At 32.2% G+C, this 19,207-nt stretch overlaps 1 protein-coding gene across 1 annotated transcript in view; it reads left to right on the top strand.

The window, feature by feature from the left end:
* LOC145332601 (tektin-1-like) overlaps positions 1 to 19,207 on the top strand; it is a 103,446-nt gene that overhangs the window by 5,257 nt on the left and 78,982 nt on the right. Inside the window, exons 3-4 of the mRNA XM_080177609.1 lie at positions 2,003 to 2,099; positions 11,115 to 11,210. Of these exons, the coding sequence (XP_080033735.1) occupies positions 2,003 to 2,099; positions 11,115 to 11,210 (193 nt within the window). The remainder of the gene's footprint in view (positions 1 to 2,002; positions 2,100 to 11,114; positions 11,211 to 19,207) is intronic.

Consider the following 19,207-nt stretch of genomic DNA (forward strand, 5'->3'; position numbering starts at 1 on the left):
TCCGTCCCGAAGGATCTCGCTAACCGCTGAACCGATATTGTTCTCCTTTACAGTGAAGGTTCTTATAGGTCCTGGGAAGGTTTAAACTATTTTTCGAGAGGGTGACTTCACCCCCCCCCCCAAAAAAAAAAAAATAATTTATATAACTCTTTTGAAACTCAAATTTAAAATAGGATGATGTCAACGTTTCCTTCTCCTACCAGTGCAGTGCCCCTAGAGGCTTCTAGGGGGCGTAGCCGCTAGTTACAAATAATCTATTAATATTTTCTCGTAGGCATCTTTTGATTTATATTTCACTTAATACTTAAAAACACTTCATTTTACATCTTTCAAAATTTTAAAATACATGAGATTATCCCCCTCAAACCTTTAAAACCCCTCATCTTATCCCCCTCCAAAAAAAGCTTGGGCGTCCCTGACTTATGGATATAATAATTCTTTTGAAAGGAGTGGACAATGGACATTGATGGGTAAATCATAATTTTATCCATATTGGTCGAAAAATATGGTAATTTGTAAATGCAAATCAGCAATGCCTTAACTTTTCAACCAATATCTTTATTCTACAGAAGAGGTCGTTTTGTGTATCATCAATAGGGATGTACATTTATAATCATTGTTTTATCTTTCAGATCATGCTTGTTACTTTTTTGCATTGTAGTATAGGCTTATTTTTAAAATTTTTGGGCACTTCACGTCACGCTTTAACAATATAACAGATTTGAAGTGTAATAATAGTAATTTTAACCCTGTGTTTAGTTTTCTGGTTTCAAAATACTGACGGAAACTAATAGATTTATTACTCAAGATGGAGAATCAGAAACAATAATCCGCCAAACTTCTAATTACGATTATAATTTATACCTTTAGGGGATGATTGTTAATTATTTCTACATTGCATTGGCCTTCTAGTAAGCGAGGCATCTCTATAATAAAATCATAAACTGAAAGTATGCCCTGTTACTGTATCCTTTATCTACCCAAATTTTGCAACAAATTTATGTGCAATTTCATTTAGACTTGGAAATTAATGTTCTGCTTATTAAATCCTAACACTCTACAAGAGTTATTGTTCGTTTGTCCGTCCTTCTGAGCTTTACTTTTATGTATGTTGTCATCCTTGTTAAAATTATGTTTTCCTCTTGCTTTAAATGAGTAACTCTTTTATAATTGTAATAGGTAACAAATTTAAATTGAATTATCTATAGAAATAAGTCAAAGTCGTATTTTTTTATGAATTCACTAACGGCTTCGCCCCTAGCCTGCAGGGGCTTTGCCCCAAGAGGTAATTTAAAAAAAAAATGGAGATGCAACCAATGCAACCACTAAAACCACTAATACATTTAAAAAATGGAGGGGGATTTTTTTTGTTTTTTACGGATTATAGGTGTCCCCCCCACCAAAAAAAATAGCCTAAAACCACCACACGACCAGTAGGTATATTCCCTGAAGAGTAGAATCCAATCGGTTCAGTGGTTACCGAGATCTTAAGGGACGGACAGACAAGCTACTTTGTATTATAGAATTTCATGTTTTGCAAAGATGCTTCCACACTAGACTATAAAAGTTTTAAAGATTTTTAATCAATATAATAGATTTGAAATCTGCATAAAATTTTAAATTTTTTATAAAATTAGTTTTTTTATATAATTCTTTATTTAAAGGCGCAAATACAAATTAAGTTAAATAATTTTGAGATCTGTGATTGGTGGATTGAAAACTATCTGCGCTCTGATTGGAGAAGCTTAAGTGACGTACATCATTCAACCAATTAGAGCGTAGGTAGTTTCCAATCCAGCTATCCTATTGGTCAAAATTTATTAACTTAAAACTTATTTGCGCCTTTAAATAAAGAATTATATAAAAAACTAATTTTATAAAAAATCCTTAACATTTTATGCAGATTTCAAATCTATTATATTGATTAAAAATCTTTAAAACTTTTATAGTCTATTCCACACAACTGAAATATATCTACCTATCTATCTATCTATCTATTCAGGGCTGAAAGTGAGAGGCTAGCGGCGGAGAAACTGTTGGAGGAGGCGAAGTCTCTGATTGAAGATGCCAGGGTCAGAGTGGATAAAGGAGAAGTGGAGGTAAACATGTTATATTTAGTACAGACTCACTGACATGCATCATTTTTGAGATGCTTTGCAATAAAGAAATCTGTAAAAAAATATGAAAAGCACTAACCACTTATTTTATTCATCATTTAATTTTAAGTAAGTAACCAACAATAATTTTGGGGATGTTTATATGTTAATATTTTAGTTACACAGCTATCTAATGTTAAACCTTCTTGAAGAGTAGCTATGCTACTTTTTACTATAGTAGAAAACTGTTAATTTGAATGGCATGACTTTTATATATGACTACGCAAATTTTCAAAGTCTATTCTATGCAAAAATATTCGTGTCGCTCAGTTTCACATTCGCATTTTTGCAAATCGACAAAAATATGAAATAGATAATTATATTATTATATTACAGACAGGCAGACGTTTGGACAGGCAGACACTAACACGTGAATGAAGAGTAGCTTTGCTACTAAAAATGGGTTAGGAAAACTAAAAATGTCGTCAGGCTGTTTTTCAAGGCTGCAAAATGCATTGGCAAAAAGTGCATTGCGCTAATTTTATATTAATTACGCGCCATTTGCATCCAGTAGGAGATTAGAGCTGGATCTTTAAATCATTTTAGTGGTGCGCCAGATCGGGGCGATCCAACTTTCCACCAATGAGAGCACAGCATTGTATGAAATGCCGCACTGTGATTGGCTGAAATTTGGCGCACCCCGATCTGGCTCACCACTAAAATGATTTAAAGATCCAGCTTAGGACAACCAGTAAGACTACATAGGATAAATATACCCACATGTAGCGGAGCATTAACAACATATTTTGATTAGGGTTGGGCCGGATATCCGGCCGGATAGTTTCAATATCCGGTATCCGGATATCCGGTGTGGCCGGATAACAGCCGGATAATTTTTAATATCCGGTATCCGCATACCCTTTGTGGCCGGATATCCGGCCGGATAGTTTCAATATCCGGTAATCGGATATCCGGCCCAAGCCTAATTTTGATCATTGTTAAAGTAGTAGAAAATTTGGGTATAGTCCTTTCCACGAGATCCCTCCATAAGGAGCGATTCTTCGTATTTTTCACTGTAGCTTTTCTCCTATTTCTAGCCCCTGCGGGGGGCTCTAACCCTGCGGGGCCAATTACCTAACCCTGTGGGGCAATCACCTAACACAATATAACCTAACCTAACCTAAAATAACCTATAAAAAGCCATTTTAAAATTACGAAGAATCGCTCCTTATGGAGGGATGTCGTGGAAAGGACTATACCCGAAAATTTTATTTTATGGTTACTAATATCTTTAAATTCCTAGTAATTATTTTTTAAAAAATCATTCAGAAATTTCTTGCCTTAATACGTTTGAACTTAAAGAGTATCCTCGTTATTAATCATTATTTTGATCATTAAAACCTGTATTGGCATTTACCAGGTTTGTTAATGACTTAATTTTTGCATATTATGAGTAGATGTAATTTTTACAACTTAATATTTTAATTTGATGATAAAATTTGGCCCTAATATTTGGCAATAAAACTGGACCACTGGACTGATTTTGTTATTCTTTTAAGAAAAGCTTAATGTATACTGTATAGGTCATAGTTTGATTTTAGAAATTAACACCCCCCCCCCAAAAAAAAAAAATATTAAATTACGATGAGTGAGGCCTACTTATAACTGAACTTTAGGGAGAAAAACAGGGGATAAAATATTATTTTAGTAGAAGACCGTAATTTTAAAGAGAAAAATTTATACGGATTGCATTTTCTAAAGTTTGCAATAAAAATGGCACAAAAAATTCTTAGTATGCATTTTTCTTATTAATACGTACTGTTTATTATGTACTAGGCAAGTACCATGCTTAATAATGTTCATACAGAGCTGACAAAAATATTATTTTAAAAATTAAAGAAACAAATTTTCAGTATTTATATTTTTTGAGCGAAGCTACTCTATAATTTACACTTCCACCCGTCCGTCCATCAGGTTTTGGGCAGAAAAATCTTACGAAAGAGAATTCAAAATATAACTTACTTGGTCCATCAGTACGTCGGTCATGAAGTAAAAGCCATACATCCATCTCAATTAATTATAATGTTGAATCAAAAATGAATAGCAAAAATTTATATATTCATTATATAAGATAAAACAATGGACGATTAATTGGTATACCTATTTTTAAGACTAATTAATTTGGTGGAAAAGTATAGACACTGAAAAGGTGTACAATGCTAAAAAGATTTAGAAAAGTACCTAAAGTTATTAAACCTTTTATTGGCTTAATTGCGGGATATCCAAGTAAAAGTATACTTTCCTATATAAAATGCAAATCATCCTTTAATTTCAATAATACTATAAAAAAATCTGTTAAAAAATGTGGAAAATAATTTTCGCAATCCTTTGTTATTTTCTAACCAGATTTTTTTTTATGGAAAGAGGTTTTTTGCTTGATTTAATAATTTTTAGAGTGTTTTTTCTTGACCTTATAGAGACATGGAATAGAAAAAGAGTGAGAGGGATATGTCCGGGTAAAAGTGTTTCTCGTTACAGCAAAAGAATTTACAACGAAGCGACGTCCAAGATTTTTTTTTATTGTAGGGTAGGGGGTTGGTTAATTACTGTCAACAGGGGGAACCAAAACTTTTTTTTATTTGGGCGGGGGTATGTGGGATTTTAAATTTTTCACCTCTCCAAAATATTTTACCATGTGGCAAAATTTATATAGTATTCTGGCAAATATCCCCCCCCCCCCCCAATATTTTTTGGAGGGAGTATGGGATAAAATCATCTGTTTTGTATACTGTAAATTTGTTTATGGGATAGGGTATTTTTTTTACAAAACTCATGAAGATAAATTATCAACTAAGCTAACCAAATGAAAGTCTTAATAACTTCTAACCCAAAAAACCAAGAGGCTTGTTTTCATTATTAAAATCCTGATTAAATCAACTGACTAGTGAAAATCTGTTGCTTACTTGTCCCGTCTGCCTGTATGTACTATGCAATACTTTTCATCCTTGTTAATTTTACTGACAAATTTGCAATATAAAATATTTCTTACTTATTAAAAGCGAAGCTTTTCTATAATTAGGGTAGGTCCGTACGTCCATCCGTACGTCCGTCCGAGATATATAGCTTTTATTCTTTAATCTAGGTATGTTAGAATTGTCCTATCGATTTCAAACTTTGCATGGTGATTCCTGTAGTAGTTAGGTACGATTTAGAAAGTGTAGCAACTCTATAATCATTACCAGAATGTCCGTACGTCCATTTTAAACATGTTGATTTTTCTACTTTTTTAACAACAAATTTTTATGTGATCTAATTATCCGTTTGATCTGATTTTTGGTATATTGATTTCTGGGACAACAAAGAACAATTTAATAAGCAAAGCAACTTTATAAACAAGTCCTAAAAATGTAAGTATGTCCATAAACATTATCCTGTATCATGCAGTTTTGCAAAAAATTTGCTTACACTTTTGCTTCGACTCTTATACTTTTAAATTCTGATTATTCAGTTCAGACACTATACAAGTGTTGATGTCCGTTTGTCCTACCGTTTCAGTGCTCCGCTTTTATGGATGTTGTCATCCTTGTTTAAAAATGAATTGAACAACATTTCTTTTACATTCAGACACAAGGGAATAGAATACATAGTTCAATTGACCTATCTCTGTCTGCTTAACATTATACAATTTTTACAATTTTTTTTTGGCTTCTACTAATAGTTTTATATTGAATGTATTTTACAAATGATCATATATCTTTTACTAATATAGTTAAGACTTTTGACAAAAAATCAGCCTCTTTCATGATGCTGTGAGTATTGGTTTAAAAAATATGACGTAACAAAAAAAATAGCCAATGAGAGGCCGTTATTGACCTATGGCGGCATGCGTAGTGGACTCTCATTGGTTAATTTTTTTTGTTACGTCATATTTTTTAATCCAATACTCACAGCATCCTCTTTCATTTGATCCATGTCTAATATAACTATTTATTATTTTTGATGAATTGTAAAAACACTGTTTATATTTTGTTGCAGTAACGAGGCGGACTGGCTGCTAAATGCAAAAAACGAAGGACCTTTTTACTACATAGAAAAAAATCATTTTCGGTAGATCCTGTTTTTTTAAATCTTAAAAGACCATTGGCGCCTCGCCCCCCCCCCCCCCCCCTCCCTCCCCCACGCTCGTTCCAAAACAATAATATATTTAGTAAAGAATAACCATTAAAAAAATTTATAAATAAATAAACAAGTGTGCGCCTCTTTAAAAGAAACTTAATTTATTCTTCATTAAAAATAAAAAATATCACCCCTCAAGCAATTTAAATGTGTACTCAGGGAGGGTGGGGACACTGGGCTGTTTATTAGACTAGTCCCCAAGGTTTTTTTTTTATCAACGTTTTCTTTTTTCGTTAGCTTATCAACTTTAATGAATTTTCATGAATTTTCTTGAATTTTTATTGGTCGGTCCAAAGGTTCAATCACTAATTGTAATATACAGAAGGTTATTTTTGTGTATCCTCATTGTGCATGTACATTAATTTATCGTCTAATGTCTTATCCCTTTAGATACCTTCTTTGTACTGCTGGCGCCAGAAATGCTGAGTAGCCTTGTACAGTTTCACAATCATTCAGTTAGTAAAACAAGTACTATACCATTAGTAGCATAACAAAAATTATTCTTTTTTTAATTCATAAAATTAAAAATTGACGACACGTTGATAAAATCTTTTCCCGGTCGTGTCTCAACTTCTCAATCAATAACTTTAATATAGAAGTTTATCGTCAATGAAATTGGGGATGTACATCAATTAATAGTTTAATATCTTTTTATCCTTTAATATTCTCGAACATTTTTAAAGAAATCAAAAATAGATGTAAGTAAGTATGGACATAACCTAGTTTTAGAGAAGCTATGCTATATTAATTATACTTAACTACACAGGGAGTAAGGGAGGAGACAATGGGCAATTAATTCAATATAAGAGTTATCAAAGAAAGGGCAGGAAATCCAGTTTAATCCAATAAATTTGTAGGAAATTATAAAGGGATTGTTAATTGAATAATAGATTTCCATAGCGTCATGTAAAGTGAAATCACAACTTGTTTTTGATGAAATATATTGAGGTTTTTTGGTGTGATTTTTATATTAAAAGATTATTGGACCCGGCCAGCTGCTAGCAAGAATATGACTGCCCCTTTTTATTCTGTTTATTTCCCTTGCCCCCACTTCCCTTCTCCCCGTAAGCTACATTCCAAACTAACACAACGAGTGTTTATTTTCCTTCCCCCCACTTCCCTTATCCCTTCTCCCCGTCTGCAATATTCAAAACATACATAACGAGTAGCGGCATTCTATGCGCAAGTCCCCAAACTCAGTCAGAAACTGCTAAATTCTTGCACATTCCCTTTAAGCCAGTCCCCAAAGTCTGAGACTCCTAAAAATTGAATATTCGATCCATTGTCCCCTCCCTTACTCCCTGTTAACTACATCTATATTAACTGTTGTTTGACTGGTTTTAACAATAATAAAAACCCTGATAATTAAAACTAGCCCAGAGGCGACTATTTTGTATTGTAAAATAAATAACAACTACTTTACGGGATTGTCGTTTGTCTTTTAAATTTTACTAGTGGCTACGACCCTAGAGGCCTCTAGGGCCAGATAAGTTGTTGATGGGTGGTAAAGTCCCCTACCCCCCTGTTTCAAAGAAGGTTTTTAAGAGAAAAAATGGGGGGGGGGGGGTATAATTTTTAATAGGAGGATGGAGATACCATCTTCCAAAATATTTAAAAACCTTAGCGATATTCTTCAGTCCATAATTCTTTATTATTAGGATTATGGACTAATGCTTATTTTTTTGCTTTTCTTTTCTTTTAGATTTTATATAACTGTTTAAAAGAAAAATTTCTAAAAATCCATGAAAGCAAAAGCACAGTCAAGTGACTGCAATTTTGTGTGATAATGATAATTCCTGCAGTAGTTAGGTCCGACTTAGAAAGCGTTTCAACTCTATAATTGTTACCAGAATGTCCGTAGGTCCATTTTAAACATGTTACTTTTTAAACTTTTTAACAACAATTTTTTGTGATATAATCATCCGATTGATCTGACTTTTGGAGTGCTAATTCCTATTACAAGGTACAATATTACAATCGAAGCATCTCTATAATCAAGTCCTAAAAATGTCAGTAAACAGAATTCTATATTTAAGAAGTTTTGCAACAAATATACGTATAATTTATGTAAAAACTTTTATATTTTTATTTTGTAAATTCAGTTCAGACACTCTATAAGACCATAAGTGTCCCTAGAGGCTTTTAGGAATTGAAAGGAAAAGAATTTGGAATATAGCTTGCGATGAACATTGTGAACAAATTTTGTAAAAATAAATAAATAGTCATTTCAGTATACTATATGGGATGAATGCATTTTTCTAAATCATCATAAAATGAGTTTTATTATTTTATTTCGTACTCAGAACACAGTGAACTTACTTTGTGAGAAAAAAGTAAATTGCATTTTATAAAGAGTCATTTCAGTATACCAATTAAAGATCGTTAAAATAGATAAATTGATTTTACCTTGAAATTGCAGGGGTTATTGTATAAAACAACAGAAATATTTGTTTAGCTGTTAAATCAATAATAGAAAAAAAACAATCCTTGCACTTAGCGATATAAAACGCATTTATTATCAAAGAAATTTGAATATGCCTAAAATAACATCATAGGCTATCCTCTATAAGGATGTACGTACGTAAGAATTGACTGACCATTCTTGCAGGGAGTAAGGGGACATTAGGCTTTTAATTACACCAGTCCTCACAATATTATGATAACTTTTTCTCAATCGTTGGCTTAACAACGTAAGGGACTTGCATTGAACTTTAATCGCTGGTCCTTTAATTTGAGTGTACATACCTTTCAATTACGAATTTTAATCTACAAAAGGGTAATTGGGGATGTAAATAAATTTATCAACAATTGTTTTATCCCTTTGATATCCCTGCTCTACTTAATGAAACTGGTAAATTGAGTGGCTAGATAAAAACTGATTGTCATAGTGTAGTACAGTGCAACAATATTTTTTACTGTTACCAAATCTACTCTATAAGTAACTGTGTACGTCATTCCGTAAATCTTACGGCTACTATTCAAGATAGACAGCTAAAATATTTTTGTCAAGATTTATTATTCCAAAAAGCAAATATATGCCAGTATATAATTTATTTGGCCCGTTAGCCGGTCTATCAGTTATGGTTACAAAATATAGATAATTAAATATTTATGTATTCTTGATGTATGACTAAAAATCTGCTCTTTAAATCCCTTTATCCGTCCCACCATGTTTCTTTTTGAGCTTCGCTATTTATGGATTTTGGCCATCTTGTTAATAACTATAATTGTTATACCACGACAATAGATATATATATTATTTGGATGTTGCACTAGATTTTCATTAAATGATATTCGAAATCTGGCTAAAATTAAGTTACCCTCCCCATCCAACCCTTTTACCCTATTTACTCCTAGATGACCGAACTGACCAATAAATGACATCCATATTAGCAACCTAAATTAACAACAAACTTTCCCCTGTTATTATATTCACGTATTTTATATCCATTGATGAGACAGATAATACAGGGAGGAAGGGAGGGGACAATAGATCTAAAATAAAAATTTCTGACAGTCTTGGACTTTGGGTACCAGAACACATGCAACTTTTATTATTTTGGCAAATTTCAAAGACTTTGGGTAACAGCGCAAAGAATGCCGCTAAAACAATTATTCCCAAAAGAAGACAACTCTTACTGAACTAACCAATACAAATACCAGCAGACCATTTGAAAAAAAAAGTTTATTTTGGTTTTTAAACAAAATAGTTTTGTTCTTAGAATGGGTGGGATAAACCAGAAATTCTACTGTGATACTTCTGTAACTATCCATTCTAATCAAGGTGCCAGTACTAAGGTCATACCTCTTATCATAAATTACAGACTATACACAGGAAAATAAGACAGGATAACCTAATGTTAAATACTTTTCTTTCAGTGTTTAATAATTTCTTATTATACAAATCTAATAAAGATTGCTCCATCTAAATTTTTGGTATTTTCCAGATATATCTGGTTTTGAAGATATTAAGTTAAAACTCTAAAAGTGAATTAATTGCCCATTGTCCCCTCCCTTCCTCCCTGCAGATAATACCTTGTACTAAGTAGAACTAGATATATGTCATGTATTTTCCTACAAAGTGTATTATTTGTACTTTCCCTCAGAGTATCTATTAAGCATACAACCCCCCCCCCCACCATTTTTGAAATTTCTATTTCTAACCTCCGGGGGGCGTTTTAGTGCTGTAATCCTACAGGGCTACCCCGTACCCAAAATAAACCAACATAACATAATCTTAGGTAAAACACTAATACAGGAATACTTTTCCTTCGCCTTTATTTTTAATTTATTTAAAAATAAGATGTGAGGGGATTTTGTGATCACTGGGCACTGTAAGGAAAACCACCATTTAAACAAATGTTGATAATTAGATGTACTTTCAAATATAATAATAGTTATTTCTCGTATCGTATTATAAACGGCTTTCCGCGGATATAGAATGTACATTTCTATATTCGTAGAAAACTGGATATAATACGATGCTAGACATAGTTTTTTCGTATGGATGAGAACCGGTTCCTATCCACCGGATTCGAATAAATACCAGAAAAAGGTTTATTTTTCTATTAGATCATGACAATAAAATTTTGTAGGATTTCAAACTGGTTTATGTAAATTAATAAAGAAAAACAAGGTCGACAACAACCACAAAGCAAAGCTCTGAAACGGTAGGACAAACAAATATTAACACTTGTAGAGTGTAAGCAGAATAACTGAATTAAGCAGAATATAAATGTCTAAACAAAAGTGGGGGCGTTTTAGGCGTTAGGTGGGGGGGGGGGGAGGGATTAGTACTAGTGGCGGTTAGCTAATATTTATGAAATTTTCTGTATTTGCCAGGTTGATGTTAGATTGAAGCTGCGTACCACGGATGTGGACTTCTGGAAGTCAGAACTGGACAACAAGCTGGCGGATATCAAGCAGGAAATCGACGAGGTAACATTTTTTCTAGTATGATTATGAAACCGATTATTATCCGCTGAAAGTCATGTATTGCATCGGGTTATAGACAGTTTTCGACAAAAAACTAAAATAAAAACATAAGAATAAAACCAGTTTTGTTTGCCCGCGCCTTCAGCCACTCGGTGCTAACAAAGCTAGTTTTAATCTTATAATATTTAATTTATTTGACTATAATATGATGCGATATATAACTATTCTTCATTGCAAGGAGGGTTTGTTGGACATTGGAATGCAAATTATACTGGTAAATACTATAGTTTCTTATTTGTTGGCTAAAAAACTCAAATTTTGATTGGTTGGTACAATCTAGAAGTGTCCAAACTTTTCAACCAAATATTGTCTATATTAAAGTTCAATGCTATTTAGAATTTGGTACCAAATTATATAAATTGTTTATGATATGATTATTTAAGTGTTTTTTTTTTTAAATATTAAGCTTTTACCGTATGGTTTTATGCTATTTTCTGGAACTTCCCTCAAGTTTTAAACACATACATGCATGATTTTTCATGTGAAGATTCGTCTGACCTAAGAGCTTGTATTCTTTAACCCACTTTGTCTGAAATTTTATCCGTTATGGTATTGTTAACATTATAATTGTTTGGCCGCTTATGCATGTTAACATCCTTGTTCTATGCAAATTAAGTTTTCTGGACAATATTCAGTAGTTTAATGTGGCTTTAGGTGCAAATGTGCAATGTTTCATATTTAATGATTCTATTTTAACCATGAATATTACTTTATTTCCAAAATAGATATAGAAAACTTAGATGGTCAAAAGCTTATTGGACCAATGAAAATAAATAATGTAGGAACAATTCGACCATATAATAGGTATGAAAGTGTACACAATTTGATAATAAAGTGTAGTTATTTCATCCGTGTGCTAGAAATGTAAGCTAGACGGATTAGTGTGTTGGTTGGACCATCTAGCATAATAATTCTATAATTTTCGAAAGTAAGTAGAAGAAACGCCTCTGACAAAAAAGATGAATATAATGATAAGCAATGCATATATGAAGTTACACTCAAAATAAACTATATGTACAATAAAACAAGTATGACCCATATATAAAAGCAAAGCGTAACAAATTTTAGTGGGACAAGTGTCTCAAAAATTAATCATGTGACGTCATAAAAACGAGAGATTATCGATCTCTTTTCCTCTCTGATGAAAAGTTAAAATATTCTTAAATGTCTGGAAGTTGTCAGCTTGCACTTTCTCATTATTTCTTCACATATTAGAGTTAATAAGAATTAGAGACACAGTATTATAATTAGAGCAATGATGTGTCTACTAGATATTTTAAATATTAACTATTCTAAACCCTAAACGTATCGTATTTCGAGTAAATTTGGAAGGGAATTCAGAGATATGAAAATATTGAAATTGGGGAATATTTATATACGTGTGCAAGAATTCTATTTCAAAAATAGGATATTAATTCCCCTCTCACTTCGTTCAAAAATACATCCCTATTTCTATTTTTCTAAATATTCAAATTTCTTAATATTTATATACGAAGTACTTGGTAAATAAATAGAAGATTTTGAAAAATAATAAATTTTTACGTTTTATATTTCTATTTCGAAATAAATCACGCAATCTTAAATGTTCGTTAAACAATTCCGAAATAAAATTTACTAAATATATTAATTAGACTTTTAGGTTCTTTCTATATATATCATAAAATTATATAAATGATATAAAAATTTAAATTCATTAATGTCCATTAAAACCTTGGAAATGCATAAAATTGCCAAAAATTTTCTTAATTTCAAACAGGATGTCAGAAATGTTTAGGGGTTTAAATAGAGAGTTTGGGAGAGGGAGATAGATAGATAGATACACAAATTTATTTTATTTATTACTATTAGGTCAAGAAATGTGTTAGAGGGTAGTATTGAAATGTATACCCACCTTTATATAATTTTCTCATAGCCACCCCTCCTACCCCTCCCCCCCCCCATAATAATAATGACTTTAACTCAAAGTACAAAATATATAAAATCTCCCCCCTCCCCAAACTTCCCCCTACCAGCTGAAGATGTGAAATAAAATGCCCTTTTCCCTTCGCCTCTTCTCCTTAACATTAAAAAATTTTCCCTCTAACCCTCTGAGAGATGTTAAAGCTTAAAACATACACCCCCCACCCTTCTGCGACTAATACCTCATCCCTACCTACAACACACAACCCAAGCTCTGGTTAACACCAGGTTCTTAGAACAAATTTTGATTTAACATCACAGCACGTTTTTGTACTGAGCTCTGGTGTGATTATAAGGAAGTAAATTGTGCATGGAATCAGACATGCTGTGTGTCGGAGCATACAGACCTTATCAACATAGTTTTTATAGATTATTTTAATTTTTAGGGATGTACATCAATTTATCGGCCATTGTCTTATCCCTTTATATCCCTGACACTAATTATGTAAAACTATTCTGATAATAAAGCAACTGGACATTTTTCTGTCTGTCTGTGTGTGCATGTTATAAAGGATCTTGCTAATAACTTAACTTATTGAAAAATATTTGTTGCTATAGAAAATAAAAAAAAGTGGAAGGGGGGTAAAAACTTGAGTTTACCAACTTTCCTAGATTCTACTACTTAGATTCAACAATTTTTTATTATTTTAAAAGTAATTTTTACATATATAATTTTGAAAACTAGCATTTAGATTTGCATTATAAAAAGGATATCAGAACACAAACATACATTAAGCACTAATTGGTATAATTAGATAGATAGATATGTATTTCAACATAAGCATACAAAATGATAATATTATTATTACACATATATTACACATATATACATAGTTTTATGCATAGTTTGGTACTTTCATAACCTGGGTTGGCCAGAGAGAGAGAGAGGGGACAATAACATTGTTTATTACATTAGTCCCCAATGATTTATAATAAGGTTTTCTTATTCGTTGGCTTAAACTTTGGGAACTTTAGTGAATTTTGATTGGTTGGTTAATTAAATTGAGTGTTTAAACGTTTCAACTTCTAATTTAAAACTAAAGAAGGGGTAATTTTGTGTATCATTATTGGGGATGAACATCAATTTATTGCTTATTGTCTTATCCCCATAGATTCCTGAATTATACCCATCCTCTTAAAAATATTTTTTTATCCTTTTCAGTTTTGATATCCTGGTGCACATTTATAATTCAAACAATTAATTTTATCTTTGGAGGGTGGTGGTACCCTCCCCCAAAATAGTTATAAACTTCCCAGGGCCTATGAGAAGCTACCCTGTAAAGGAGAACCCGATCTGTTCAGCGGTTAGCGAGATCCTTTGGTACCCACAAACAGACAGACAAACTAATACAGACATGCAAGGACATCCTTGGTTTTTTATTTAGAGAGGGTAAAATTATAAATTGAAATAACTGAAATATATTTTAAAAATGTGAATTTAAAACTTTAAATCAAGCCCTCAAGTTTTAAAATCAAGTACTGAAATATATTTTAAAAGCCATCAAGTTTTAAATGAAGCCATGTATGTATCTCCCCTGTGAAAATCATTCACATTAATAATCATTCCCTTTATCATTTTTACAAAAGTAATTTTGTAAAGTTGTATAAATAATAAATATACTATTGAAATATTTAGACAAAATTGTATTTAACAACTTATAAAGCAGACTTTGAAAAAAGTGATAAATTTAGAGAATATAACAATGTGTAATTTCAAGAAAGGAGATAAGACAAAAAAATAAGAATTTATCTTAATTCATCTTATCAAATTATCTAAAAAGTATTTTTTACTGGATAAAACCATGAACAGATTGAGACGCTTCCTAAAAAAGCAAAATTAAACTCAATCTTTAAGATGAAAACACCATAGCAATTAACAGGATGTCAGAAAATTACATTAGGATATCAAACATATGCAAATAATACATCAACCTAGTATGTACTTGACATGTATTAGGGTCCCCCAAACCCTCCCCATTTTTATGTTATAAGGCATGGCTCTATGGTGAAATATACACATTTTTTTTCAAGTTCATTCACGTTCATCATTTATTCTATGTCTTCCCCCATCCAACTAGAAATTATAAAACCCTTTTCTTTTTTAATATGTACCCCCCTCCCCTATTAATCTTTCTTTACCATCCCTTTCTTCTCTCTCTCTCTCTCTCTCTATGTGTTGTGATGTGTATTTGTATTTGTAAGCAGGGATCTAAGGGGATAAGACAATGACTGATATATTAATGTACAACCCCAAAGATAAAACACAAAATTACCCGTTCTGTAGATTTTAATTAATGGTTGAAAATTTGGACACTCAACTTAATGAACCAAACATTTGAAATACAATAAAAGTCCCCAAAAAAGAGAAAGACAGTGAAAGACAAAGAAAGAGAGAAAGAAAAGAGAGAGAGAGAGTTAATAGTTATTTCTCGTATCTTATGATTGTACATTTCTATATTCGTAGAAAGCCGTTTATAATATGATGCTAGACATAGTTTTTTCGTATGGATGAGAACCGGTTCCTATCCACCGGATTCGAATGAATACGAGAAAATTTGTTAAAGTTTATTGATAATCTAAAATGGTGGTTCCAAAATAGTTTGTCTGTTTGTTAGGTTGTCTGTCTGTCATAATATATCTCCCACTCTTTCTCATTTGATTGATTTGAAAAGCTACTTTTATCTTCTTATCCAGATTACAATGTGCAATCACTTCCGTATAGAGTTTCACAGGGATCTAAAGGGATAAGACAATGGCTGATTAATTGATGAACATCCCAAATACCGCACATTTTTCCTTCTGTAGATTAAAATTGTGGATAAAATATTTGAATACTCAACCTAATGAATGTTATTTTAAGACTTTATAAGAAGCTACACTTTTAAGAAGAATCGAATCAGCTATGTGGTTAGTAATATCCTTTCTCGTATTCGAATCCGGTGGATAGGAACCGGTTCTCATCCATACAAAAAAACTATGTCTAGCATCATATTATATCCATGCAGCTTTCTATGAATATAAAAATGTACAATCATAAGATAATGCTTCGGCTTCGGCACCTCAGGGCTAAAAAAACTGGTTTTAATCTTATAATTGTACATTCTATATCCGTGGCAAGCCGTTTATAATACGATGAAATAAATAACTTTTAATTCACAAAGTTCAACAAACACAGATCTTGTTACTTTTATGTAAGGATAGAACAATTGATGATAAAATGATTTTTTTTTAAAAATCTAAAATTTTAGTTTAAAAAAAAAATTTTGGGGGGTGGAGTATTTTAAATTTTTTTTTTTTGGGGGGGGGGTTGGGGGTGTCCCACCCCCCAAGAAAATAGTTATAAACCTTCCCGGGACCTATGAGAAGCTACCCTGTAAAGGAGAACTTGATCGGTTCAGCAGTTAGCGAGATCCTTCGCTACAAACAAACAAACAAACAGACAAACAGACAGACATCGTTCTACTTTGTATCATAGATTATAATGGACATAAAAAAACACTCTTATTTTTGAAAAGCTAAGCTTTGAAGAATATTTGAAATAAATGATTAGTAAAAATTCCGAGGATTTTTACCCTGGAATTGGCTTTTAAAATACCGTCAAAATACCTATAGACACACACACACACATATTGACGCATATGTGATGCTCTCCTAAACTCTCTCTCTCTCTCTATCTATCTATACCATTAGACACACACACACACATATATTGACTCATATGTGATGATGATCTCTCTCTCCAGATATCTATCTATCTATCTAACGATCAATTTTTTTTATCACTGCCCAAAAATTTCCTTACATTATCTAATATTAATAAAGTAGTAAGCTTTTTTGTCTGTAGCAAAGGATCTTGGTAACCACCGAACCAATTTTCTTTTACAATGAAGCTTCCTATAGGTCTGAGGAAGAGTTGTAGCTATTTTGGGGGAGGTTATGTACACAGTCCCAAGAAACAAATTACCCCTCCATTTCTTTTTCTTTATAAAACTTAAACTGAGAATAAGTTGATTGCTTTCCCTCCCGCCTCTCATCTAAAGTGCCTCTAGAGGCATTGGGTTTTCCTTTACTGGTTAGCTTCTCATAGGTCCTGTTTTAGTATCTTACAAGACAAACATGTCTGTATATTTAATATTTAACTATCTTTTGTCTTTTCTTTGACAACTATTTTTAAAGTTTACATCCTGATCTACTTTTGGAGATATTTAACCTTGTTTTTTTTCAAGCTAGCTTTATTATAAACAAGGATGACAACATCAATTGTGTCTACAATCCCACTTATTTTTTCTAAAAAATAAAAATCAATTGCATTGAGTGCTTTCCTATGAGAGGCGCCATTTAATTTTATGATAAATTGAAAATAAGGTTGGGGTAGGTTTTTCTTTAATACCTAACCCCTGCAGGGCATAATTCTAATCCAGCGGGGCTACAAATATAACTGATATAACCTAACCTAACCAGACTTAAAGTAATGATAATAAACAAAATACAAAAAAGTAGGAGTGTACAATGATGAAAGAGAGGCAAAGTATAAGGTATAGTTTAGACTGTTTTAACAACTAGCAAAAATGAAACTATTGGGGAAATATAGACACACCACACATGAAAAGTGTTTTGGAGAAAATGTCAACTTTAATTATCCCCATAAATATATTTATATCATATATATATCATTACCCCCTACCAATTTACATTTTTACCACCATTTTTACAAATAATCTTGTTGTATGTATTTCTATCAATGATTTTGGATCTAGTCAACCTTGTTTTTATTATTGCATGAAAGGATGGGGGAGGGGAGGGGAGGTCATGTTATAATTATCAAATTACAATATGACGTCTATTTGGGGGGGGGGGGGGGGGATGACATGTATACACGGGTCATTTAATGTGATTTAGATGTACACTTGTACATTTAAATTATGCTTATTTTGATATTCCGACCATAAACACCAAAAATAGAAAGACAGAAGGACATTTCAAAATATAGAGTAGCTTCGAAAGTTTGGAAAGTCAACTCCTAAGTCTAACCCAGAAGAATGAAGGGATAATAAATAAAAGTAAAAGTTTTCCTCCCCCACAATCTACAATACAAAGTAGAATGATGTCTGTCTGTCTGTCCCTTAAGATCTTTGTAACTGCTGGATTCTACTCTTCAGGGAATATACCTACTGGTCCTGTGGTGGTTATAGGCTATTTGTATTGTGTGGGGGGGGGGGGACACCATCAACAACCCCCAAAACCTATGTGATATTTTGTTAGCAGAACTAATCAGGGCAAGTTCCAACCTTCTCCCAATCACACCTAACACATGTTTTTGTAGTTTTACAATATACATATACTAGCGGTTACGCCCCTAGAAGCCTCTAGGGGTACTTAAGGTAGAAGGGGAAAAAGTCGACCTCATCCCATTTTAATATTAAGTTTTGAAAGAGTAAAAAAATAATATTTTGGGGGGGAAGTTTAAAACCTTCCCAGGACCTGTAAGAAGCTTTACTGTAAAAGAGAACAATACCGGTTCAGCGGTTAGCGAGATCCTTCGGGACAGACAAAAACGCTTACTACTTTATATAATAGGATAATTAAAAATACTGCTCCCCCCCCTCCAATTATTTATCATTACTTTTTACACTATCTACTTTGAGAAAATTACAAGGATAACAACATCCATAAAAGCGAAGCTCTAAAATGGAATGACTGATATTAACTTTTGTAGAGTGTCAGAACAAATTAAGCATAATATTTTTGGATTATTTTTGACAAAATTATACGTTATTTTTTTTGTAAAACTGTTAAATACAGAATAATGTTAAAAGGACAGACCTACCGACCTTAAGTATAGAAAAGCCCTGCTTTGGTCATATCAAAACCTCAACTTCCTGTTGTTGTATTATTAAAGAAATATGGGAGGGATATTAAATTAATCTAATGATTTTATAAGTTTAAATTTTTAAAAGCGAAGCTTTTCTATAATTAGGGTT

This window comes from Acartia tonsa, chromosome 11 (genome assembly GCF_053477335.1).
Source record: "Acartia tonsa isolate MP-2025a chromosome 11, ASM5347733v1, whole genome shotgun sequence".
NCBI lineage: Eukaryota > Metazoa > Arthropoda > Copepoda > Calanoida > Acartiidae > Acartia > Acartia tonsa.